The sequence below is a fragment of the Myripristis murdjan genome, chromosome 16, assembly GCF_902150065.1.
Source record: "Myripristis murdjan chromosome 16, fMyrMur1.1, whole genome shotgun sequence".
NCBI lineage: Eukaryota > Metazoa > Chordata > Actinopteri > Holocentriformes > Holocentridae > Myripristis > Myripristis murdjan.
Window position 1 is genome coordinate 11,582,092 of NC_043995.1, and position 25,441 is coordinate 11,607,532.

General features: G+C 41.6%; 3 protein-coding genes across 4 annotated transcripts in view; 1 reads left to right on the plus strand and 2 right to left on the minus strand.

Moving 5' to 3' along the window:
- The window catches only part of LOC115374405 (TGF-beta receptor type-2-like), a 30,200-nt gene extending 23,782 nt beyond the window's left edge, over nt 1-6,418 (plus strand). The window contains exons 9-10 of the mRNA XM_030073279.1: nt 4,756-4,883; nt 5,089-6,418. Coding sequence (XP_029929139.1) covers nt 4,756-4,883; nt 5,089-5,337 — 377 coding nt within the window. The 3' untranslated portion in view covers nt 5,338-6,418. The remainder of the gene's footprint in view (nt 1-4,755; nt 4,884-5,088) is intronic.
- Nucleotides 6,419-7,222: 804 nt separating this feature from the next.
- Nucleotides 7,223-12,829, minus strand: LOC115374137 (potassium voltage-gated channel subfamily G member 4-like). Of its 2 annotated transcripts, none has more exons than XM_030072907.1 (3): nt 12,621-12,829; nt 10,946-11,738; nt 7,223-10,481 (listed from the first exon to the last, which is right to left on the minus strand). In XM_030072907.1, the coding sequence occupies exons 2-3, from the start codon at nt 11,690-11,692 to the stop codon at nt 9,612-9,614; spliced, it is 1,617 nt and encodes a 538-aa protein (XP_029928767.1). In that variant the 5' UTR covers nt 11,693-11,738; nt 12,621-12,829; the 3' UTR covers nt 7,223-9,611. The 2 variants fall into 2 exon arrangements, with proteins under 2 accessions (XP_029928767.1, XP_029928768.1); XM_030072908.1 differs by having other exon boundaries at nt 10,946-11,752.
- A 1,492-nt stretch (nt 12,830-14,321) lies between these two features.
- On the minus strand, nt 14,322-25,346 carry LOC115373339 (acidic amino acid decarboxylase GADL1-like). Its single transcript, XM_030071680.1, has 15 exons — nt 25,278-25,346; nt 23,888-24,081; nt 23,567-23,693; nt 22,772-22,862; nt 22,537-22,646; nt 22,257-22,372; nt 21,457-21,536; nt 20,919-20,973; nt 20,564-20,680; nt 20,300-20,364; nt 19,969-20,050; nt 17,753-17,952; nt 16,616-16,667; nt 16,325-16,414; nt 14,322-15,545 (listed from the first exon to the last, which is right to left on the minus strand). The coding sequence occupies exons 1-15, from the start codon at nt 25,300-25,302 to the stop codon at nt 15,372-15,374; spliced, it is 1,578 nt and encodes a 525-aa protein (XP_029927540.1). The 5' UTR covers nt 25,303-25,346; the 3' UTR covers nt 14,322-15,371.
- Between the last annotated feature and the right edge of the window lie 95 nt (nt 25,347-25,441).

The following is a 25,441-nucleotide window of genomic DNA, read 5'->3' on the forward strand; positions in this document are numbered from 1 at the left end:
CAGAAGATTAAAATTGGACAATTGGAAGCCCAAAAAACTACAAAATTAGAAAAAATGTATTTGAAAAAGTTACAAGAAAATTGTATTTCTAATGTCAAGGTCAGATTTCTTATGTTGAAATGATTGTGGAAGGCGCTGAACACACACTCAGGCTGCATTCTGACGCCTTTCACAATCATTTCCCAAAAGGGCAAAATCACTTCAGATTGGGCCTCACAGTCAACTTAGAAATAAGAGCCAGGCTAAGAGACAGCAGAGCCGGGAGGAGGTCTCTCAGGTCCGGCTTCTCCCCTCTACACTACACACTGAGCTTATCCCGCCAGGCTGAGACATTTAGAGCTAGACAGTCACATTCCAGTGTGAGTGTGTGAGTGTGTGTGGGAGAGAGAAAGCAAGCCAGAGAGACAGAGCGGCTGAGAGAGGTAGATATGCGCCCCTAATCTAGCCCTGTTTCTATCTGTCTGACTCCAGGATCATGTGTGTGTGTGCGTGTGTGCATTTGTGTGTGTGTCCTGAGCTGCTGCTCTCCACCCCAACAACAGGGGAGGGAGCGATGGATGGAAATACTACCCTGCATCGGTATTGTTGTTGCGGTCAGTTATAGTACATGTCTGTGTCTCTCTGTCTCTCTCTGTTCCTCCCCTTCTCTCTTGGAGTATTTTATTTACATATCCTGAATTAGCTTGGAGGGCGCGGCAGGGCCAGCATGTTCTCTCTGTGCTGGGTTATGCAGGGTAATGGCGCGGGATGAGGAGTCCGTCCTGTGCCAAGGAAAAGGCTTAAGCCACGTGACAGTGCCATGATGTTCATCTGTACGAATGAACTCATCAACTGTTTTCTAAGCAGCAGTCTTGCTGAGTCATGGTCAGGCCTGGACAGGTATGCAGGCACATCCACCTGCTTGCCGTAAACACACTCGGCTCCCCCGCTTTCTCTTTGAGAAACCCTTCGCAACACGACTGCTGGTGCTTCAGTTAACAGAGCCAGTAATGGTTCAGCCACAAACAGCCACAGAAATTCAGCTCAACAACTTTCACCGGAGATGGGTGGGTCCTGCGGTTCGCATTTGATGACGACAGGCTTTTGTTTGGATAAGAGAGGATGATTTTTTTTTTCTTCTGTTTCCTTGAACTTTGTGCAGCTTATGCGTTTTGTTCATTTGATGAAATTATATATACATATATGGAATTTCCAATTGTGGCATGTAGTTCATATTAAATGCCCTTAATAGTAATAATAATAATCGGAATCATTATTCTAAAGGGCCATAAAAATGACATAAATATGTGCAAAGGCCAATACAGTAAAAAAAAAAAATCCAGAAGATAAATTCCAGAGAATAAAATAAAGTCCCCTTCCACTCAAAAATATGTTTCTCTTATGTTTATGTTCCCGTAAAATGTCTGACCTTGACTACACTGGCCTGGGTGATGTGCATGTGCGCTGGAACCGGGGCCAGCTAGATTTGGTACGTCATAAATCTGACATCCAGTCCCATCGGCTGACGTGGTGGTGCTTTGTTTATCTTTAGCATCAGCTCCCTCTGTCCCGATGAGTGTTTTATTTTCCAAAAAACAACAAGACCAATTTGAAATGGTTGCCTCACAGAAACAGTATTAGTGCAACTGAGAGAATCATTAACAAAGAAAAAAAAAATTTTTTTTGCACGGATAAATCATCAGCCGGTGCGACTATTTGTGTATTCATAGATCCATGCATTGTGTATGCAAGGTGTAGAGTTATGTCTAAGCAGTTTTAAGGCAGGGGGGACGTTTTTTCAAGTAAAAACTTTTATATATGTATTGTATTGATGAACAGAGGTGATTTTTTAAGCGTTTAATCAATGCAACGCATGGAATATGTTGTAATTGGGCACATTTTCATGTATGCACTTATTTTTCTAACATAAAACACAAATACATGCTTCCACCCCGATTTTTGGAATCACCACCTACTGCTGTTATGGCTACACCATACCTGCACCATCTATAAGGATATAACTTGTTGTTTTCATATCAGTACAGGGCCGTACATTCATTCATTACAAACATGACTATATGTGTATCGTATATGACATTTCTCTGGTATAAATGTGTATATATAAGGCAGTTTGTTGTTGGGTTTCCTGAAGCATCAACTCATGAAATATGCCTTGGACCGCTGAGCTCCAGGGTCCCTTGAATGCTCATTTTCAAACCAAACAGTGAGCCTTTTCAGCTTTAAAATAGTAGATCCCAGACATTGTATCCTGCCACAAAGGTTTCTGCTAACCTCCAGGCCACAGAGGTTTCAGACAGATAATCTGAAAAGGAAACTGTCGTAAACCACCCCCCCCCATCCCAGATTGGATATAGCAGGATTTTAACCGCAGCCCCCAGACAGAAAAAAATATAAAGAGAGAAAGAGGGAGAGGCGGAGGCTCCTGTTGCAGCCTCTTGTGAAATCTGCTCTGAAACCACGGATGAAATTCTTCTCATAGCTCTCAGCTGCCTCAGCGCTGCTGAAGGAACGCAGGCTGCACCTCTCTCCCTGGCCTGTCCACTCCTCTAAGGCTCCAGTTATCCTTCACAGAGACATGATGATGATGTGATTTGGGATGCAGGGCTGACACATCACAGTTTCATCCCGGCCAAATCGAAATTTACCCCCATTTTCAAATGCGAGCGTGTCTTTTCCACTTATGTTGATATTCAAAACGTGTTCCGCCCCTTCTCAGATGGTTAAAACAGGGATTTTCTTTCTTTTTTCAGTTTCTCTTTTTAGGGCCGTCTGTCTTGTACTTGTCCGTGTTTCAGCTGTAACGCATCCAGGAAAATGTGTGGTATTTATACCAGCGCTACAGAACTCAGCAGGAGAGCTAAACAGCAGAGGGTTGAGGACAATTCCGGCCCTGCCTGCCTGGCATAAATAACCTCCAGGGGAATGGGCCGGGCCGGGTGGGTTTTGTTTAAAATACTGAAACAGGGGAAGTTCCACATGTCAAAAACAGGAAGTGCAAGCCTGTGGAGTCAGCTTCTCTGTAGGGTCCCGATCCCAGCCCTCCACTTCCTGTCCAGGGCTTCCACGCCGGCCTTCCCACTTCCTGTGGTTGAGGACACATGGAGGCAGAGACCACAGGGGCCTGATTTATATAAAACTACTCTGGCTTTTCCTAGATTTCATCATACCACCACTTAAGCGAACGTGAATGACGAATTTAAAAATGCAGATGGAGTCAGAAAGTGCAGCTGGAGACATATCGTGTGGTAGATATCTGCACTCTGGTAAGCTGTTTCTGGAAGTTTGATTTGATGGAGTGAAATACTAAATATAACTTGAGCAATTTCTGAGAGTTGGTGAGCGTGTTTAGTGAGAAATATGGGCCAAAATGTAGCGAGGATAGGATCCCTTTCTGTTATGGTTGCACTTATCAGTCTCCAATAATTGATGTTATCACGCTGATTATTCTGATGTGTTCATTTTAATAAATGTGTCCAGAAACAGCTCAGCCGCTGCCAAATATAGCACACAGCCAAAACACACTAAAGCAGTACACACAAGTCAGCCAAGTAAGATCTCATCTACTGCAACTATTACTCCAATGTTTGACAGTTAGTGAAGTAGAGAGTATACTTGTTGAATGCCAGAACATGAAGTTGGACCATGTATAATTTGTTAAATATCTCCATCATTTTGTTGCTCAGATGAGTATACAGGGATGAGTCTGCAGCGACTAGTGTCTCATTTCACAGCAACTGTGAGATCTTGAAAGCTTTCTCCTCGGGACGGACATTGCAGCTGTTGTGAGTTCAGTTTCATGAGGCCTGGATCGAATCCCAGAACTTTGTTTTTCATGTTTCATGGTTTCTGGGTTGTGATCTTCCTGTCTTTGCTGGTTTTCGAAATGAAATTTTAAAAACTAACACATAGTGTGTTTGGTGTTTTGAATGGGCCGAGGGCGCAACTAATTGCTCATGAGCAGAAGTCGATTTGTTGTTTTTAGAAGCAATCAGCGATCAAGTGCCAGAGCAAGCATTTTCCTTCCCATGGAAGCATCATAAAAGATATTTTATTTTCCATCATCAGCATAATTGGTGCCAGTGCATAAACCTTGCAGCACCAGTGAAAATAACTGGTTGGTGGTTTGGGTTAGAATGAGCTCATACCAGGATGCTGTCCCACTTTCTTACTATTGTCAGAGGACTAGACTGGGCACCTGTTTGACTCTGTCGTTTCCAGTTCTGTCTTTACCATTTACTGTGAAAACACAGTTTGTATATTCAATGAGGGAAAAACATGGAAGAGAAAACTCAACCAACATTTTGATATTAACTAGATGTTGATACAAAATCCTGCATCAGCACTGAAAACTAAATTTATCATCAAAATGAAAGTTTAGACATTTTCTGAAACTGGGACCTAAGTATCCCCATGATGCAGTTCATATAATTTTAAATGTGATATTTTGTGTGCCATAATCTCATATTCTGAAAATTTTAGCGTTGTGTGAGTTGATGTTGAACTTGGCCACCTCCTGCACATCACCATCCATGCTTGTTGGAAAGTGTTGCAGGTGATAATGCCAGAGACAACATGACACGGAAAAGACACACCAACTCTCATAAAATCTGTCTACACGAGGACATTTTTTGGAGAGCACACTTCTGTAGAGTGTATTTTTTCAGAGAGCAAATTCTAATTTTATTTCTTGACTTGAGAGACAGGTGAAGACTTCATTATCGTTGCTCACATCCATTGGTGTGTTTGTGTTTACAGAGGTGAAGGACTACGAGCCTCCATTTGGCTCCAAAGTGCGAGAGCACCCCTGTGTGGAGAGCATGAAGGACAACGTCCTGAGAGACCGAGGGAGACCGGACATCCCCAACACCTGGCTCAGCCATCAGGTGAGGCATCCTGCTTTGTGTCACATACTTTTGTCTGTGCTTTCACTTTCTACACAGGACATTTTGGAAGCATATTTACTACAACAAATGCAAGTTTGGATCTTGTGCACAGACAGACATACATTTGAGAGTCTTTCATGGAATCGCTGTTAGCCTCTGTGAAGGACCAGTTTGTAATTTCTCTGCTCTCTCGCTCCCTCTACAGGGCATAGCGGTGATGTGTGCCACCATCAAGGAGTGCTGGGACCACGACCCTGAGGCCCGACTCACCGCCCACTGTGTGGCTGAACGCCTCGCCGAGGTGGAGGACGAGATCGACAAACTGTCCAGCCGCAGCTCCTCAGCAGAGAAGATTCCTGAAGAGCTGAAAATCCCGTCAGAGGAGGAGATCATAGCAGAAGAAGTGAAAGACATTACACCCACTTTTACATTTGCTTTTATGGAATCTGGGTGAACGTAACAACAAGGGCACTTATTTCACCGTTATGGGATGGAAGACAGAAACCTCAGCAGTGAGGTTCAGCTGATTGTTATAGGAAGCCACAGGAGCTGAGCTCCTGCATCCCAGGACTTGGAGCCAGGTAGAGAGGAGTCACAGTGCCACAACTAACAAACAGGTTTTTAAGGTATAATAGTTGAGCTATGCTTTTGGACTCCACAGCTTCAAGAATACCAAAGTACCACCCCATGTTACAACAGCTGAAAAGCTATAGAGCCAAAAAATATTTAATAAGTGAACATAAACTGGAAGCTTCCAAAGATGTGCAAAGCGTGTTGACAGTATTCACAGAGTCAGGCCGGCTTCTCTTTCAACCAAAGGTCATTCTCTTTCTTAGAGAAACTCAACAGGGCAATAACCATTTAAACCAAAAACATTTGACTTGCACTTTACCTTGGGATACTTATGCATTGATTTTCTTTTTATATGCTCATGTATTGTAAAATGGGTGAGGTTGGGTTGAGGAATGGATTTGCCTCATTGTGCCTTTGTGTGTAATGACCTTGAGCCAAAATGTAAGAGATGTTGCCGTAACACTAATGATGCTGTGGACTCCCTCCTCAAACAGCAGGAATTCATTCGAATGTGTGTATGTGTGTCTTTGCGTATGCGTGTGTGTATGTGTGTGTGTTTGCTTAAGGTATGCATCAATTTATGTGTGTATCTTTGCGTGGATGTGTGTGTGTGTGTGTGTGTGCTGTTTTTATATAGTTACAGTTTAAACTTGTTTGCCAAATAAACAAGCACAATGTAAATAAAGACAATAACTGTACATAAAAGAGACACATCAACCAAAAGGGAAAGTAATCCTACTACTTAACTTTGAATGCAGATATGAAAAGTTTTCACAGAGACATGTTTTTGTTGTTGTTGTTGTTGTTTGGTTGGTTGGTTTTTTTTAAATGTGGTTTTGTTTTCTGGTTATTACCATCACCTGAAAACTGAGGATTGTGCCAAAGATCTTTTACCCTGCCTTGCATATGTGTAATATGTAAAATATTGTAAATCTTTTATGAATTAAAGATATTTCTGTATTGTCTACTCCATTTTGAGTTTCCATTCTTTCTCTGTCCATTCTCTATTCCTCACTAGCCCAGCGACAACAAAGAGGAGCTTTACATAACAGATTTCACGGTGTGTAAGGGAAGACAGAATCTTCCAGATGGTGTAAGGCAGAACTAAGGAGATTTACTGTATTTAGACCAAGTACAGCCACTTTTTGTATTTGTATTTGTATTTGTATTTGTTTTTACAGACCTTTTCTATTTCATTCATTTCTTCTGTCCCAAATATAATCCATATTGATACATACAGAAAAAAAAAACCTTGAAATAACGCCCAACAATCTTGGTTAGCTAAGTGAATAGAGCTACGGATGGAATAGATAAACCAGAAAGCCTACATAACTTGCTCTATTTGTTAGTTAGTTAGATGACTTCAAGTAACAATATTACACACTATAAAGATTCTTTACTACTCTCCTCCATGCATTATTTTGTCAGTCAAGATCAGAGAGGGGTCATAATTTGTGAAATGTTGAAATCTCCTATTCAAAAACAAAGTGGATTTGAGAGTAAACAGTTTTATGAATGTTGCTGACTCCTCCACTGTGACTGTATTCATTATGCGTTTTAAACTTCCCTAACCCGTCTATCTTCTTCTTACTCCAAATATCCATTTTTAGCCTCCTTATCCTCCTTGCTTAGCTTCCTTCCTTTCCCTCCGCATCCCACCACTGACTGCCTCCTCTACTTTTTCTGCCTCCCTCTAGTCCTCCTCCTCCTGTTTGACCTTTCAGGAAAAAAACATAGTGGATCTCTACAGAATGATCTCTACAAAATAACACACCAGCAACAAATAAAGCTTTATTTCAATACACGACTGAAGATGAGGACACGGTGAACATGTGAGAGTGAGGAGTAACATCACAGTTGTCATATGTGCATGTGACATATCATGAATTTATTCTACATTTTGCAACCCTTATGCCTTGTAATGACAGTCTTTAGAAAATCTGATAAGCTGAGCACAACAATCCATGACCATCAATCTGAAATTAAGACTGTTTTCTTTCCATAAAAGTTGACATTTTGGAGAACAGATGTCTAGGTAATATCTACAGTAGGACTAACATTAACTGAAAATGTAACTACAATCCACTATTCTTACTGTAAAGTAACAAAGTGAGTAATACATTGGTACATTTTGATACATTTGAAAAATTGAGAAATGGTCGAAGAAAATAAAAGGGGGCGGGCGTAAATATGAATTGAAACAGCAGTTTACACAGCTGACAGATGATAATTACTTCGGATGATGATAAAAAGAACATTTGGTGCATTGGAAAGAATTGCTGCTGCGTTTTTATGGAACTTTCAGGGAGAGTAACCCAAAAGTGTCAGGAAGTAATGAGTGTTTCAACAGATCATGTTATGCAAGTCCAGTTTCTAATAGACACATTTCATAATCATGTCTCATTTTGAAACCAAGCCATCCCCACTATTATGATTAAAGCCGATGAGACATTAAAAATTTAAAAAAATGCTGTGCAGCTTTTAGCAAATATAAAGAATCAGCTGAAATCATTTATTTGTGACCTGGGCTCCTGGGGGACACCATGAAAACGTCCCGTACAGCAGCAGCACTACTCCACACAGGAGCACAGCACTGAGGCTGATTGAGTGAACTCACCCCCTCATTGACAGAGTGTCCTGTAGCGTGGAAATGTTTCATAGTGGAATAAGCACCGAGTTGGACAGAGATATGCTTGGCCCTGTGTGCGTGCAGATGTGTGTGTATTTGTGTGCGCGCGTGTGTGTGTGTGTGTGTGTGGTGCAGACATTCCGGTGCAGACCAGAGTTTGTACCCGGGGAATGTAATGACAGGCCTGCTGGACCCGCAGACTGGCTCTAGTGGGGTAAGAGGGAACAGCGAGTACCACATGATATACACACACACACACACACACACACACACACACACACACACACACACACACACAGAGTCTCTGCCTCTCTTTCCTTTCTCTCTTGTTCTCTCTCTCTGCCTTTGATCTTTTTCCATCTCATAATCCCTAACTCTCCTCCTTATGGCTGTCTTTGTGTCTGTTGGCGTATTCCTGGAATCACTGACTCTCCTCAGGGGCAAACATCCTGTGTCCAGAATTAACTTCTGGCCTGCTCTCCCGTCTTTCACAGGCCTCGTTTCCAATGGCATCCCGCTCTCCTGGTCTCTCCTTTAGGAATGACTGCCGTCTGGATCAGGGTGCTTTAACACAATCAGTCAATATTCAGTTTTTGCTGAAGATTAATTCCAGGCCAGTTGTAGTAGAAGTATTAGAAGTATTTTGCCAATTTATCTTTACCAAGTGGAACAAAACTGTGTATTAAAAATATACCAAAAACATAAATTTGGCTTTTTCCTTTAAAATACTGGAGAAATTGCCGGTGAGGTAACTTTTTTGACAGTAGGCCACCAGGAAGCAGCTATACAATATTTAGTATATGGTTTGAGATAATCGCTCATTATTGTTTTGTTAAAACAGAAGATTATGTCTGCCCCCTAGTGGACAACAACATGTCTAGAGTCAAACCATTAGGGTGCACCTCAGCTTACAATGAAAAGTGCTCTTTGGATTAGTTTGGTGTTTCAGATTAGACTGTTAGTGTTGGCGGCACCCAGAGTTCACCACTTATTGTTATTGCAGTGACCTGAGTTCGATTCCAGCTTGACCCATTAGCTGCACGTCATCCTCTCTCTTTAATCTTTCCTGTCTCTCTCTATAGTCACTGTGCAAAAGCAAGCACAAATGCCACAGGCAATCCTTCAAAAGAAAGAAAGAAAGAAAGAAAGAAAACGTACTGTTCATAGTTTGACAGTACTTGACATTTCAAATGTAATAATTCTGCCCGGTGTGGCCTCATTTCAGTCAAATGTCATTTCGGCTTTGTATAATTTTAATTTTGGCTTTGATCATTTTTCTGCTGCCTGGCGTGTTCTTGACCCAGTAATTCTCAGATGAATGATTTCAACAGTAATGTGACAAATGCGAATATCCTGTTACACAGTTTTTTGTCTGCAGTGACTTGGAAGATAGGCAAACACTAACTTTTGATATTAGATATGAGCTCGACACAGAATGATTATCCATAGATCGTAGCAGACGACTGCACCGTGAACACATTGAAGTTTACATTTTAGGTGCAATGAAGTCTCCACATATGTCAACACTAGTGTGTGTGTGATACATTTCTGAAGATGTAGGAGAGCAAAGGTGAAGCAGGAGGTTGATTATTCTTATGTGTGACTGCTCGTGCAATGTCTTCTGTGGAGACGGCGTAGGGATTATCTGAACGTGGCAGAAATGCTTTTGCTCGCCACGCATCTCTTTCTCTCATGCTTTCTGCGGTTTTCGTGGCGAGCTCGGCCCCCCTCTCCTCCTTCCGCAGCTTGTCATTCTCTTCCTTGAGGTCCAGGTAGGTGCGGCAGAATATGTGGAAGATAGAAGTGGAGGGGAAAGCCACAATGAGAATCCCTGACAAGATTATCATCAGTGCCACTAACTGGCCGGGGATGCTGTACGGCACCATGTCGCCGTATCCCACGGTCGTCACCGAGATGATCGACCACCAGTAGGATGCTGGAATGCTGCTGAAGCTGACCTGCGGGGATCTGGCAGCTTTTGGCGCCAGCTCGCTCTCAGCAAGGTGGACCAACGGGGAGAAAAGAGTCACAGCAACACAGACGAAGAGCAGCAGCAGGCCAAAGTCGGCCATGCTCCGCTGCATCGTCAGCCCGAGAGTCTGCAATCCCACAGAGTGTCGAGCAAGCCGCATCACATACAGTATACGCAGGGCCCTCATCACACGCAGGATTAGACCCAGCTTATCCAGGGAGCTCCTTCCTGTGCTATTCTGCAAAGAATCATCTTTAATGTCCACAAGCAGCGAAATGTAGTAGGGCAGAATGGCAGTGGCATCGATGATGTTGAGAGGGCCACTGACAAAGTCCAGCTTGCTCTGTGCATGGAAGAATCGCACCACAAACTCAAAGGTGAACCAGACCACACAAATGGACTCCACCACAAACATGGCACATCTCTGTGGAGAAAATGGACAGATAGTGAGTGACTTGGACTGATTTTCTTTTACTCTTCATACAAGCCTACAAATAACAGTCCCAGAGTTTTAGTGTCATCCTCATTGCCACAGGAAGCAATGGGAAATGTGGCTGAATACAACTTAAAGAGGAACTAAACCTTTGGTCTATGGTGGCAGGCGATGTCACTATCCACAGAGTACAACAGGTGCTGACATCACCTGCCACAAAGACCAGGTACCCTGTCACCGCTAGAGGTCAGGCTTCACAGAGATTTGGATTTAGGGTTTAGTTATACTTTAAGTGAGATGATGGCTACCAACCATGATCTCATTTATTCATAATAATTATATCATGTGTATGACACTGATATATTGCTGTGAAAATACAACCTGTTGCACCTTTAAATTTTTTTAAAAGTAAGGATTTAACTGATGAAATTTGGCAAAAATAACTTCATACACACCATAGCCTCATCCTTCTGCAATTCTGGCACGGTGCTGATGCACAGACTGATGACAGTGATCATCACCATGGCGACTGAGATGCAGGCATACACCTTCCCTGGTGAGCCTGAGTGTGGGTTCTCCACTGCTTCTCCAAGCAGCCAGAACAGCCTGCAGAGCCCTGTTGCTTCCATCTCAGCCTTTTTCTGCAGCATCCTCTTCCGCATCCATTCTTCATGCTTGCTCTGCCGCTTGGCCAAATCATCCATGAAGCACAACAGACGGTGGCGGCAGCAAGGCTGCATGTGTCCCACATCAATGCCCCAGTACTCCAGCTCACTGTGCAGCGCCGCGTTGCATATCTCCCGCAGCAGGCAGAGTTTCCCTCTTGCCAGAAAGTTCCTGATGACCTTGAACGCAACGGGGTCACGATCAAAGAAGAATTCATGGCGCGTCTCGTCATAGTCGTCACACAGCTTTGCTCTCTCCTCCGGGGTGGTGCAGAGGCGCAGCTGACTCAGGCGGCTCTCGGGGAAATCCTCCAGGGTGCTCCAGGGGAAGGTGTAACAGCTGCCCCCCACGTTGATGAGGGCCGTCTGGGTGTGATCGATCTCAAGTTGTGAGGCCTCGGTGCCACAGAGACGATGAGCGTGCTGGAAGTATAAGCCCTTGATAGCCTCAGTCTCTAAAGTTTCTGGGAAGAATTCACCGAAGCTGTCATCGCTGCTGAGGGAGTTGTCATCCAAACCAGTACGAATGATGCCCATGGCTTTTAGGTATTTGACTTAAGGGTGGCTTTACATGTATTGTGTCCTGTAGAGCAGAGATTAGGAAGAAAAGACACAAGACAATACAAGCAAAGATCCATATGCATGTTTTATTAGCTAGGTAACACTCAACTAATTCAAATGTAAGCACTGTTTGATTTGACTTTTGCATTTTTAGCACCATTATTGCTCTTGTCGGTTGTTGCTTAGTTTAAGCTTAAATTTTATTATTTCAAAAGTAGGTGACTGTAGATTAGTGCACATTCACTGTTGAAGCATTCTTTCATCAACCAAACTGAATCAGCTGTAAACAAGGCATAAAACATTTGCTAGTAAAGTAGTATGATTTTGACTGAATTATATTTATTTGTTTGTTTTTTTCTGGATCAATCAATCATACTTGATTGATTGATTTGGGTGCTTGCTAAAGACACATCAACAGAGAAGAAGACGAGGGGAAGAGGGGAATGGCAGCAATTAACAGGCTTGCAAAGAATATTTTATTATTGAAAGACAACGTTTATTTTTGAAGCATGGAAATGTCTGGGTTTTTTTTCTGTTTACAATTTGAAATAGGTTAATTGAAGTGAGGACCAGTCAGACTAAAAAAAAATGTAATAAGCATGTAAATTATTATTATTATTATCAGCTTGATGAGAACCATTTAGACTGGTCATTTGGGTCTACATTCAAATTTCATGCTCGCTTCACTTTTTGTCTGTTGAGTCTAAAGATTCCTCAGTTCAGTCAACCCCCAGAAAATTTGCATATTGCACCTTTAAGTATGCTGCTTTTAATTGACTAGTTGTTGTACAGACAGCAGTTTAACAATAGTCTTATGAATGAATTTGATATGTTGGACATGTGAGTCTCCTTTTGTCAAACTCTTAATGAAATACTCCAGGAAAGTAGGTTACTTATAACTCACCTTTAAACTGCTCTCAAGGCTGTCATCTCCATTCAAAATCCAGTATATTCCATATCCCTCTCCTGTCTGATGCCTTTAGAGAAAATGTGAAGTGTGAAAACAACAATCAAAATATTCATTGTAGCTTAAGGGCTCTTGAAGTTGAAGAACTCATAACAAGAGCAAATAAAAGACCGACAGATGAACTCTACTCTATCCATCTTTTTCCTCCTTCATCTCCCTCCCTTCATCTCATTGCCAGTGTTTGGGTGACTAATGGATGACCCCTCAGTCATTTTGAGCATTATCTGGACAACTGTATCCAGTTTTGTTGAAAGGTCAGCCATTAACTTCGTTAAACACTAAGCTCTTTGCTTTAATGCACGAAAAGCCTGACTGACAATGTCTAAAAATTCACTCATCCACGCAGAAAGGGGATTAATGAGATTAATGATGAGAGGATAAAGACTCAAAGACAGACACAGAGAGATGACAGACAAAGATAGAGTGAAAAAAGATGACTTGCATTGTGCCAGTTAGTCCCTGGAACACAGCTTTCCTTTTCATTTTTGTGCATTTTCTGAATTATAAAAGGAAATGCAATCTGTGGTGACTCAGAACCGTGTCGATAGAGGAACTGTTTGTGGCTGCGTTAAAATGCAGAGGATTAAAAAACAAAAGGCAAAAACCATATCCCTAAAATAAAGTGAAAATCCGCAAAAAGCCTTGTGATGCGCTCTTCAATTTATTTCAGTGCAGACACATAACAAGACTCTAACCATTACATGGAAATGAAAGTGCAACAGTTATCACACATTATTGTAACAACTCCCAACTCTTTGCTTTTTTCATTATCCTCTTAATATATCTTTGCTGTTGAACCTTCTCCACCCTGCAATGTATTTAAATACAGTGAGCCAGTTGTGCTCGTAAGGCCTTTGGGAAACTGCATTTTGTTTATGCTTTGTTTTGCTCTCTTGTCCTTTCTGTTATCGCATAGTCTTATCCAGCTTGTTTCCCCTGCACACCTGCCCTGCCCTGCCCCTTGCTTACCTGCTCATTTGCTCTCTCCCATCCTGCCATCACCATAAATCAACCAATCAATCAATCAATCAGTCCACCCACCTGTTCTTTATTCCCTGCTTAGTTCAGTTTCCACTGAAATTCAGCTTTCTGTTCTGACCTTGCAAAATCAAAGTCATCTTTTGTCTGTGTTATCTGCCCTGCTTCTTCCTGTAACCACCGGTTCCCCAGAATACACACTTCAGTAAAGACTTCAGAGTATCATAATTAAGGGCATGGACTGTCAGATTCAGAGAGTTAAAACTGTTCAGTTATACTTTTAGGACTAAAATCATCAGTGTTAGGGTATGCAGGGAAAGTATCAGAGATGAACCCTAACCTAAACCTAATCCTAAAACATGCATTGTATTCATTCACCCATATGTATATGACAGATTCAGCTTGGCTTTTAGTTCAGTACTGCTATCCAACTAATGCTACAAAGCCTTTGTTGACCTGGTGTTAAATCAAATGCAAAACGTATTCATCAACTCTATTTCTCAGCTGAACGATGGGAGCCGTATTACCAGCGACACGTGGAATAAATGGATAATCACTACACCTCAGTAATATGCTCATAAATTCCATTTGTCCTCTGAGGTTGATTGAAATAAGTGGCACTGAACAACAACATGAGTGAGTAAATTAAGACTTTATTGTTGGAGATGAAAATATGGTAAAAGACCATTCTACAAAATAAATAAATAAAAAACATGCTGCAAACTTGATTTGTGTCGCACAGAGTTTATACAGTAATTCCATAAACTGTAAAAATGTCAACCCTGAAGAACACCTGAAGTATAAAAATACAAGGCACCCCCTTAATAAAAGTCATTCAGTAGTCTTAATATTCCTGATAGGCTTGTCAAAAAATTTAGGCTGGAGACGTGAAAAAATATGGGATTGTCCTGTTCTTTCCTCGAGCTGTTGCATTTTTGTCTCCTTAACTCTTACAGTAGTTTTAAGACAGTGGTTCCTAAAACTGGGACGTCCAGAGTTTCAACAGGGAATCTCAGGAGGTCTCCAAATATCCAAAATATGGAATGGTTTAATTCAGTGTTATTTCATTATCTAAATGTACATTAGCAGACAGAATGTAGCCTATAATACCTTCTCTCATAGGTTTCACTCTGCCCACTGTCATCTCAACACCTATAGTAGGGCAGATGTTCATTTCTATCCCAGGTAATATCTAACAACAGATACCCAATGAAGGTCCCGTGGACCGAAACATTTTTAACAAAGCCCTTTGCAAGTGTAACACATAGAGTGTGGAAGCTCTTTTTTCCTTTAACTTCTAACAACAAAAATCACTTCACAATGTGGTCTCTGCTCTACTGTATTTTTTAATGGAGGTCCCTCATATTAAAAGAGTCGGGATACCCCATGCGCTAATACTCTGGGGAGGCAGCACACAGCTTATTGTCCTCTAACTAGATCTACTCAAAGGCAGTCTGAAAAAAGCAGGCAGATAGGATGCTGGGAGGACTTATGAACAGATTACCCAGCAATTCCCTCAGTGCATTCCCTCAGAGCCAAAATAAACTACATAAAAACCCTCTCTCCACTTTAGACTCCAACTTAGTGAGGAAAGCATGGCTGTCCGTATCGGCTTCTGCGGCTGACAGATGAACAGGAGGACAGAGGATCTTCAGAGGTGAATTTTTGACACCAAAAGTAAACCCCCCCCCACACACCCTTTTGAGTTCATTAGAGGTCCTGTCCCAGACGGTCTATCTCATCCAGGACAAAGTCCATGTCTTCTCTGCTGGCCTGAGGGCTGATGATGATCATTCTGAAGAAGTTGACCTTGTCCCCGTGAGGCTGGTAACTCACCATCATGCTGCCCTTCTTCATCATGCGCTCTTTCACTGCTGGCCCCACCTGCAAGGATGAAGGGTACATCAGAGTGACTAATTACTGGCAATACAGGTGTAGTGTTTTTTGACTGAGAAGTGATTATGTGTCACCCACTATGCTGCATGACACTTGTGACACATCTGTTAGTGTGTTTCTTCACACTAACAGGTATTACTTCATGTGCGGGCAAAGTCTCTTCTACGGGAAGGACAGCAGGTTAATTTCAGAGGAAGGACCGAGAGGTGTGGCTGTTCAGAAATGTGTCATGGTGTGGTTTCTTTGAAATTTATGTGTTAGATCATCACAACAGATACATTGCTGCCATAGAAGTAAAAGGAATAACACTTGTATATAAAAATTCACATAAACAGAAAAGTTTATGCATTTGTTTTGACATTTACTTTTAAATAAGTGTACATCATAGACTGGAAATAAGTAAAAAAAAAAAAAAACAAAGGTTAGAAAAAGACGTGAACCCAAGACATTCACTTTGATGGTTATTTGGTTCAAAAACAAATCAAGTGTGATTTACCTGTCAATGCACTTTGGCTTTGGCAGAGTTGATACGTTTTTGTTTTCTGACGTTGACATTTAATTCAAAGGATGTCATAGAATCACAAATTATTTTTTATTTCATTTTTGCATTTTTTACGTGTGGAAAACTTCCTTATGATGGATATGTCAGTGCTATGCTATTAATACTAATTTTCATTTTCAGCACTTTAGTAGTAGAAATGACACTGAGACACAGTTTGGTGCTCTACCTCCGAGTGACATGTTGAAATATCTCTGTTTTTACTTACAGTGTGAAGCTTTTGCCAGAACTCAGGACTTTCTGGCATGTTCCTCAGACTTGGTGGAATGTACCAAAAGCAAACGTTTGCATATTCAGGCTGCAGGAGAGAAAGCAGAGGTCAGAGGATCGCATCTCATTCAGGTAGGACTGACTACAGAATGTATCAAGAAATTAATTTCAACATTTATTTTACTGATGATCTATGGGATTGTCAAATAACGGACAGTAAAATCAAAGCCCGATACTCCAAGTTGTTGTTTTTGTTTTTAAACTGTGGACCAAGTATGAAAAATCTTACTTCCATCAGGAGGCGGAATCCTTCTCTTTTCTTGATCTCCTGGGCAAGATACCTACAAAAAAAGACAATAACATCCAAATAAGAGTCGAGCACATATGGATTTATGGACATATGGATGCCATTTAAATCACATACACTGTTCATTTGGTAACTCTTAGTGTTGAACATCAACATTTCATGCTAAACCCCTTAATCCTTGGTATCAGCAGGCATTTCAGTGCTCATAATATTCACCACATAAACACTAGAGTGCACTGTCCATCTTTAAATCGACTCAGAGAGAATACTTAGGTAATGATCTCGCTCTCTCTCTCTCTCTCTGTCGCTCACTGAACCCTCTCACAGCCAGATTGGGGTTCACCTATAAAGGTGAGTATAGGTCAGGGACTTCCCAACTAAAGGGCACACAAAATAGCACAGTTGCCATGACCTGCAAATCGGTCACAGCACCATAAATAGTCCGACTCGGTCCATAGTCACATTAGTCACATTACTTTGTGGCAGCCACGGGAGTCGCTCAGCAGAAGTTCATGGAGTGCAGTGTGAGCTGCTATTAATAAATGCGAGTCCATTTATTTCTACTGAGCATTTTATTTCTGTCTGAGTTACAGGGGTGTGTGTTTCTACAAGAGAAAGCCGACATGCGGTAATGATTACACAATAAAATCATCGCTGAGCCAAATTTAACGAGTCAGTTTTAAATTGCTATTTAATATAACTTACTTAGTACTATTATTATCGTTAGTGCCATTATCGTTATTATTATTATTGCTGTGATATTGTTAGCTATCTTGACATATGAGGCTGTCTCTGCTGTCAGCAGACAATAAAGAGCTTGGGAATGAGTGTTTTGTTACATAAAAGTGAAACTGAGACTCGTGGAAATCTTTTTTCTCTCCTTACCCTCTGGCTGGGGGTCAGCCAGCTAGAGTGGCGCCCAGATCAGGCTTCACTATCTTTCTAAATATCGACACCAGGCCCTCCCGCTGAGGGAAGACCTGACTAACCAAGAAGGCCATCCTGCTCCCACTCCTTGTTAGCTGCAGCCCTTATACTATCTGGATGGGTTGAGTGTATAGAGCGAGTAACAATTGCTCTATAATTCAATTGCAATGTGCTCTGATCCATTAGACTGACCTGGCCATGGCAAAGGCTCTGTCAACTCTGCGTTCCAGCTCACTGGTTCCCAAGGCCTTCCACATCAGCCAGAACTTGAAGGCATCCGGCTTGCGACTGCACTGGATGGACTTGTCTCCTGTGTCGTAGCTGACGTCGTAGAACTTATCTTGCTGGAAGAGGTAGGAGGCCCGGGCGGAGTGACAGCGCTGCAGGAGACCCTGAGCCAGCAGAATGAGAAGACATATTTACAGAGTTTTTATCTGGTTCATAAAAATGATACCATGATTATTCAATAGGTAGAAGGTAAGAATAAGAACAGAAACACCCTCAAATGTGTTTTGGTTTTGATAAAAAGGTTACCAAGGTGCATGTTTGCCATCTGAAAAGTAAGAGCAAGCAAGATCATAAACTAGCTCCTCGGCTGCCTAAAGAGTCGACATCCAGTAAAACTGGGCTAACATCCAGGGCTTTCTGAGAATCATATGTGGCTGAACGAATTAGACTGACCAATCAGAGGGCTTCATGGAACCACCAGCTGCACTTAATGGTTAAATGGATAAATACTGTCTTAAATAAAAAGCAGGATTCAGCTCTATTTCACTGCACACACTAGGAAAGTAACTAGGGTCTGTTGGCCTGAGAAGAAGAAGAAGTCGAACAAAGAAGGCTCACACTCCCAAAAAGTCTTTCTTCACATCAAGATGACATGCAAATTTTTAATTTGAATATCAAATTTTTTTTTAATTCACTTGCCCAGGGGAAGCAAAAAGACAGACGTTTAGTGCTGCGCACCTTTCTCAGTCTCTGTGTGTGTGTGTATAAAAAGCATTTGAACTGAGACATGAAGATGATAAGAAATAAGAAGGAAGTGCTTCCAACTAATAAATAATAAAATAATATAAATTTCTGGCAATAATATCAAGAACGCCCAAAAAATCTCTGGATTCAGTGGAGTCCTGGTGACATGTGATCTAAATATAAAAGCTTCTCCAAATATTTCTGATGGAATTACTGACTAATAGTTGGAGATGTTAAACAGTGACTAAACTGTATGCACCGATGGGATGGATTGTCATGTCCATCCTTTTTTTTAAAAAATAAATAAATAAATAAATAAATAAATAATCTTTTTTATTGTTTTGTGCAGTGTAAACCACCAGAATGACAATGTCTGGAGCATAGAAATTATAATCAGCCATGTCCTCTGCAACTGCCAACCCTTTTCTCATCCCACCCTTCCTTCGTGACAGTACATAGTAATACATAAATATATTGAGATTAAATAAAAATACAAAAATACATCATAAGAATTTAAATTAACAACAATGATGGGAAAATAAACAGTAAAAAATGCAGTGTCTTGTGAATCCTTAATCTGTAAATATCCAGAACTGTATTGCTGTGGCTATATCCCACCAAAGGTCAAAGTCAACGGTGCACTATGCAAAACTGCCAGCAGTGGATTGAAATGAAGACATTTACACTCAACTGTATAGCTGCCCAACATCCCTAAGACCTGATTCTGACTTTTTCCAGCAAATTTGTCTCTCTAGCTCTGTGACGGGCCAAGCTGCTGAATCAACTCACATGCAGTCTGGTAATTTGAGGCTCCAGCAGGGGAGTCTGCACTATACACTCTGCCATTCAGAGCTGGCTCCTGTCCAAAAAGAGAGGAAGCCTCCTGATGTAATCGAGAGTGTGGTATAGCTACTGTAAGACATACCCTACACACACCCCTCTTACTGCTGAATTATCGCTTCATGCTATAGTGGTGACTCTTGCTCTCACATATTACATTGGTTTGCCTGGAGCTTACTCCTCATCAGGTGTCATACTCAAATTAACTCTGCCCTTATTATCTAGACCACTGGTTTTCAGCCTGAGGATTGTAAGCCCCACTGGATCACAAAACCCCAGAAAAAATATATATATATCTGCCATGCACAATTTATTATGTATTCTGCTGTTTTTCTGCTTCTTTTTTTAATTTTTGCTTCATGCCTGTGAAGAAGTGAATAGCTTCCAGCATCTCACCCTCCTCTGATAGTCAAATGTCACTATCTGACAATGAAAATGCATTCTCTGTTTGATATGTTCACCGCTCTGCATATGCACACGCATGGTGGGGTGTTGAGTCATCGTTATATTTTAGGGATCGGGTGCCAGAAAGATTAAGCACCGCGGGCCTACATGGGGAGCACCAGGATCATCATGGTTAAATGTGCTTCTCTTACCGTTTTGTCTCTGACCATGAAAGCACAGCACTGCAGACACGCCATCAGCATCTTGTGGGGATTCCAAGCCACTGAGTTGGCCCTGACCAGACACATGCAACAAAGCACAGAGGGATCTCACAGTCAGTGTTTGCACTACAGATATCAGCACATGACTGTTCAGGTATGCGATTACAGTGGAAGATGGGACATGAAGTAAAGCAGCGACTCACTGTGACAGACACAGCCACAGGGCTTATGAAATGTAGCAGGAAGTGCACACACTAACAGTAATACACTGGGCTTCTAATGAACAAGACAACTAACAAGAACTGTCTGCGGTTATCTTTACCTGTGAATGCCCTTTAACAAGTGTCTGTGCTTCTTAGACAGAAGAGCTGCTCCTCCCCAGCACGCCTGAGGATGAATGAATGAATGAATGAATGAATGAAAGGCAGAGACAGACTATTACAAGTGGATTTTAATCTTGCTGAAATTGATTATTGCTGAATTTATTATTGCTGGCTTGACTGCCTAACTGACCAACCCTCTGATTAGCCGACTAACTGATTCAGAGAAGATTTTCAAAATAATTTGCGGATATAAATCTACTCACGTCCACATGGAGCCATAGGTTGTATTTCTCACAGATGTCTGCAATTTCCTCTATGGGGTCGAAGGCCCCCAGTACTGTGGTCCCAGCTGTGGCATTCACCATGAAGGGCTCTGCACCCTGAGAAAACACACACACACACACACAAAGATGGTATTGTAAATGCTAAATATTCAGTACAGCTTGATATGCACTGATTTAGAGGCTAAGGTTGTGAGCTGCCCAAGAATAAGGCACTGCTAAGCCGCACCTTAACCAGCGTCCACCACTCAAGTAAGTGTACAGAAAGTTAGACAGAGATGTGGCTTCAAGTACAATTGTACACAGGCAAGTCGGCTCCGTTTATTTTCATCCTCACCTCATTTTTCGCTTTCTTTATTTGCTCCTCCAGTGCTGCAGGAATCATTTTCCCTCTGGCAAACACAAAATGAATGAGACAAAATGAATGAATGAACAGAGTGAGGTAACTCACAGGAGCAGGTGTCCGCTATAGCACCGTGGATCAGTGAGCCAGGAAGGGAGTGAGAGGAAACTTTTAAGAATGAAGTGATGGATGAGTAGGCTCAGAGTTTCAGACTAGCACAGGCCTGAGGAAAGTCCACAATGTTGCATTATTAAATAAAAGTCAGCAAGTGAAGACAGTGGGCGGGCATTTGATCTTTTCAGCTGAGATTATCGTATTTTACCGATGCACAGGCAACTGAGCCGTGATTCAGGTGTGCAATAGCTTTCATGACCAGCTTAGCTGAAGGAAATTAGATTTCTCCAGAAACTCTAGAGGAAACGGAGATTGAAATGTCTTTTGTCACACCAGCACTCGTTAAAGTGTCTCTGTGGACAGAGCAGGACTCAGCATGCCATGTCAGATTATGAAGAGTGTGCAGAAAGCAGCATACCTCTTGTCAGATGGTACCACGTAGACGTTCTTAGTGCCAATGCCCAGAAAAGCTGCTGCTTTGGAAATAGAGTAATGGCACTGAAAGAGACAAAACAATAAAATTTTATGCTTCGATATATATTGAGGATATAGCCTAGATTGACTTTTATTCTTTCATTTAGTTCTTTTATGTGAAACACACAGCGCAGGCATACATACGCAGTGTAAAAGAGGAAATTCCCAAGGCTAATAATGAAACCATAACTAAATGTGACATACTAATTATTGCAAAACGCAGAGGAAACGTGTCTACCCGCTCATCTTGACAGTAACCATGTTAAACACAGTTACCATCATGAACAAAGTCTACAGATATTAAATAATATATCAGCAATACAGACTTAAACAGCACTTGATACTGTAGGTAAAAATTCAGTCACAACATGTAATGAAAAAACCCTCCGCATCTCATTAAGATTTCACCAAATTAGTCACTATTTAAAACTGTGAGCATTCCTCACAATGTAGGACAAAGACAGATTTTAACCACATTGTCAGGCAATCATTTGCTCAATCTTTGTACCTTGATGAAAAACTGTCTGGGAAGTAATTTTCCATTCAGAGAGAGGGGAGGAGTGAGGAGTTATATCAACAAAATTATCCACATTTGCCCAATAAGAAAAGATGTTTTTCAGTCCTCATCAAATTAGCATCCTTTACTGGAAAAAAAAAATCTGCTCAGTCTCAAGATATGTTTAACCCACTTCTGTAATTATTGTTGCACACTCTGGTGTTTGGTAAGTTCTTACAAAATCCTACCTCCTGTGATGTGAACATGACCAGTCGTGGGACGGCAGAGAGTCCTAGCTCTTTAATGTCAGGGCAGTGGTGGAACCTGGCCACGTTCATGGCGTACATATTGGACACTGAGCCGCCTGGAGGGACAGAAAACACACAGGATGACTTTTACTTGAAGGTCAAGACAAAAGCACATTATTGTGGTGGCTTGGCGTGACCAGCTGGAGGCCGGAATGGATCAGGAAACAGTAAAAATGTTCATATAAAACTACATTGTAGAGGTAGCTGTTGGTTAGCGTACCTGGATTGAATATTCCGTCTCCTCCTTCCTCCCAGCCGAGGAACTCCATCATCTTCTTCAGAACAGCTTCCTCCATCAAGGTGAAAACTGGAGCCACCTCATATGTGTACCTGACCAAGACCATATGTACACAATGTCATCAAAGTGATTTCCAACACATATAGGAGGATCCAAATGGGTTAATACTAAAACATTTACATGTATGACAGATTTACAACGTAGCTGTGTGACTCACAGACTGGGTTTGATGGCCTCAATGATGAAGCTTCCCACCATGGAATAGGGCTCCATCCCCGCGTACAGCTGGTTGAAGAAACGAGGATGGGCTACACAAATAACACAAACAGATGCTTGTCACATTCTGATGCACGACCATTTAACATGTCTGTAATTTCTAACTAAGTGAAATATCATAAATTTACTAAATGAATGAATTATGAACTAATAGCGACAGTGGTGAGTCTTTTTCACTTAGCAGTTTATGCAAGCAAACTTATTTTCTGCTGTTATAGAAGAGCAGCCGCATGGCAACAGTGCAAATGTCAAGTCCTCTCTCAGCCACTGAATGCATTCTCATAGCAAAACCTATTTGAATCAATCAATAAAACAAACATTCATGACTGAGGTTATGTTCTTGAGCCCCTAAAACCGTGTGGTACCCTCGACCTACACCTCTATTTCTGAGCCATATGAATTGATATTGGAGACCAGGAGTATGCAAAGTTATTCTGGTATTGGGGGATGAGGGTGTATAAATCGGGGTCATAGGGGTCACTGCTCCAAACCCTCTCACATATCAAGTACAGCCCATAGAGTTCAGATGAGACTGAGTAAGATGGATTACCATTTCACTACCACTGTCGTCTGTCATCCAGGGTGTTTCTGTGCCTTCTGCCCAATGAGCGCTGGGATAGGCACCAGCACCCTGCTACCCTAATTAGGATAAGCAGCTTAGAGAATGAATGAATGGCTGTTTTCCCCTTATCCCTAACTCTTATGTATTGAATGAATTTTGAATTTTGATTCCTACTGGTCTTGACGCTGTATCGGATGGCATCTCGGCAGCGCTGCAGGATCTTGGACTGAGCCTCGCCTCCGTCTTTCAGCTCCAGGTCAAGCAGTTCCTTCAGCTGCTCTGGGGAGCGCCACTCACACACCTGGCCAGCATAGAAAAGAAGAGTCAAAGATTTCCTGTAGCTGAAGTAGTACAAGTAATTGTAGTGGTAGAAGAAGCAGCAGTAGCATTTCCCATATTATCATTGCACAGGACTTTGCAATCAAAATAAGTGAAATTGCTCTTCACTGTAACACTTGGTCTAATAAAACCTAAATAAAAGTAAATTTTCAATACCTTTTCTCTAACATTGGTGGCCTTTCTCACGGCGTCCTCCATGATGATGGCCATGGATTGTTGGATAAAGCCCTCTGCAGCACTCACATCTAGAGTGGGGCCGTTCAGGGCAACCCCATCTATCATGACTGGAGAAGACTTTACTACATGTCCAGGGTCTGCCACAGGGCTGTGGCTCTCCATGTGACTTTCCTCTACAAAGGCACAAAGTACATAAGTGAGCGCTTTGATGCATGTTAAAACTGACTTACATATCCAGATAGATAACTGAGTAATAGTTCCCAAAATACTTTAGGTTTCTTTGTAATCAGTAATGAAAGTAATTTTATATCCTACATCTAGACTTGCTAGACTTAAAATCTACCTTGTCTGAGGTAGGCTCATTACAATGTACATTTATGTCACGTCAGTGTCAACACTGAGATCATAGTATTTCCTATATCCAGTACATTCTGTTCTCGACATAACTGTGACTCATGTTTGCACAAGCGCTATTGTGAATGTTCAGTAGGCATCATTGGCGAAAAGGTTCTTGGCTATCATTGTGACGTAAGGAATGAAATGAAAAATGATTAGATAATGCAATTTGAATGTTACGACATTTGTTATTTATGTTTCACTGTGTTTTACTTCTGAGGGTTTAGAATGACTACTCTTAGCGGAAAATCACTGAAACTCTGAGAGAGAGAGAGAGCAACAGTATCCCTCTAATAAGTTTAGAATGACTTTATCATACATGGACTTGATATATGACTTAATTTCACCCCATGAACCCATCCCACTTCAGCATCCTCACTTCAACTAACCCTTAGCATAGTGAACCTTTAACTAAGCTGGCTGGCATCAGTGTGGCGTCCAAGAACAACAGAGGTGTGTTCACCTCACACCATAGCAGCTTAAGTTTGTGTTAAATATGACATTTTAAAACCACCAGGCATTAAAAGCGACATCATATAAACAACACATCTTTATTGAGCAGCTGGTGAAAAATCCATGGAGACCCATTTGCAGGTAGACAGACAACACCTCAGTTCATTTAATTCTGTTTAATATGTTCTTCAGTTATGAGTTAGACCTAATAAATGAAAAACTGTAAATTTTGTGAAACACAGAGGCTACATTTCATTTCATTCTGAGATTCGTTTTTGATGGATATGTTTGCATAATAAACAGTTGCTAAATAAATTGCGGCATGCTTTCATCAATAAGCTTTCAAATGAGCACCCACCCCCAACCCCCATGCAGTGCATTGGCTAATTTGAAGAAAATAATACAATCAACCTACCTACTACATTTGATTGAAATAAGTTGCATTTACCTGCCTGATGAAAAAAAAAAAAAAAAAGAAAAAAACTTGCAGAAAAAAAAACAGACAGTTGATAACGCTTACCTTGTCCGCCCATGGGTGGTGCCATTTCTTCGCTTTGCTGTTGCTGTGTTTTGTCTCGGTTCAGTGCTCGGAGGCTGTCGGATGCCTGCACTTATATCCAGCAGGGGGGCGTTTCTCTGCTTGACATCCACGGCACGCAGCGCGTCATGGAATTTCCTCCCGAT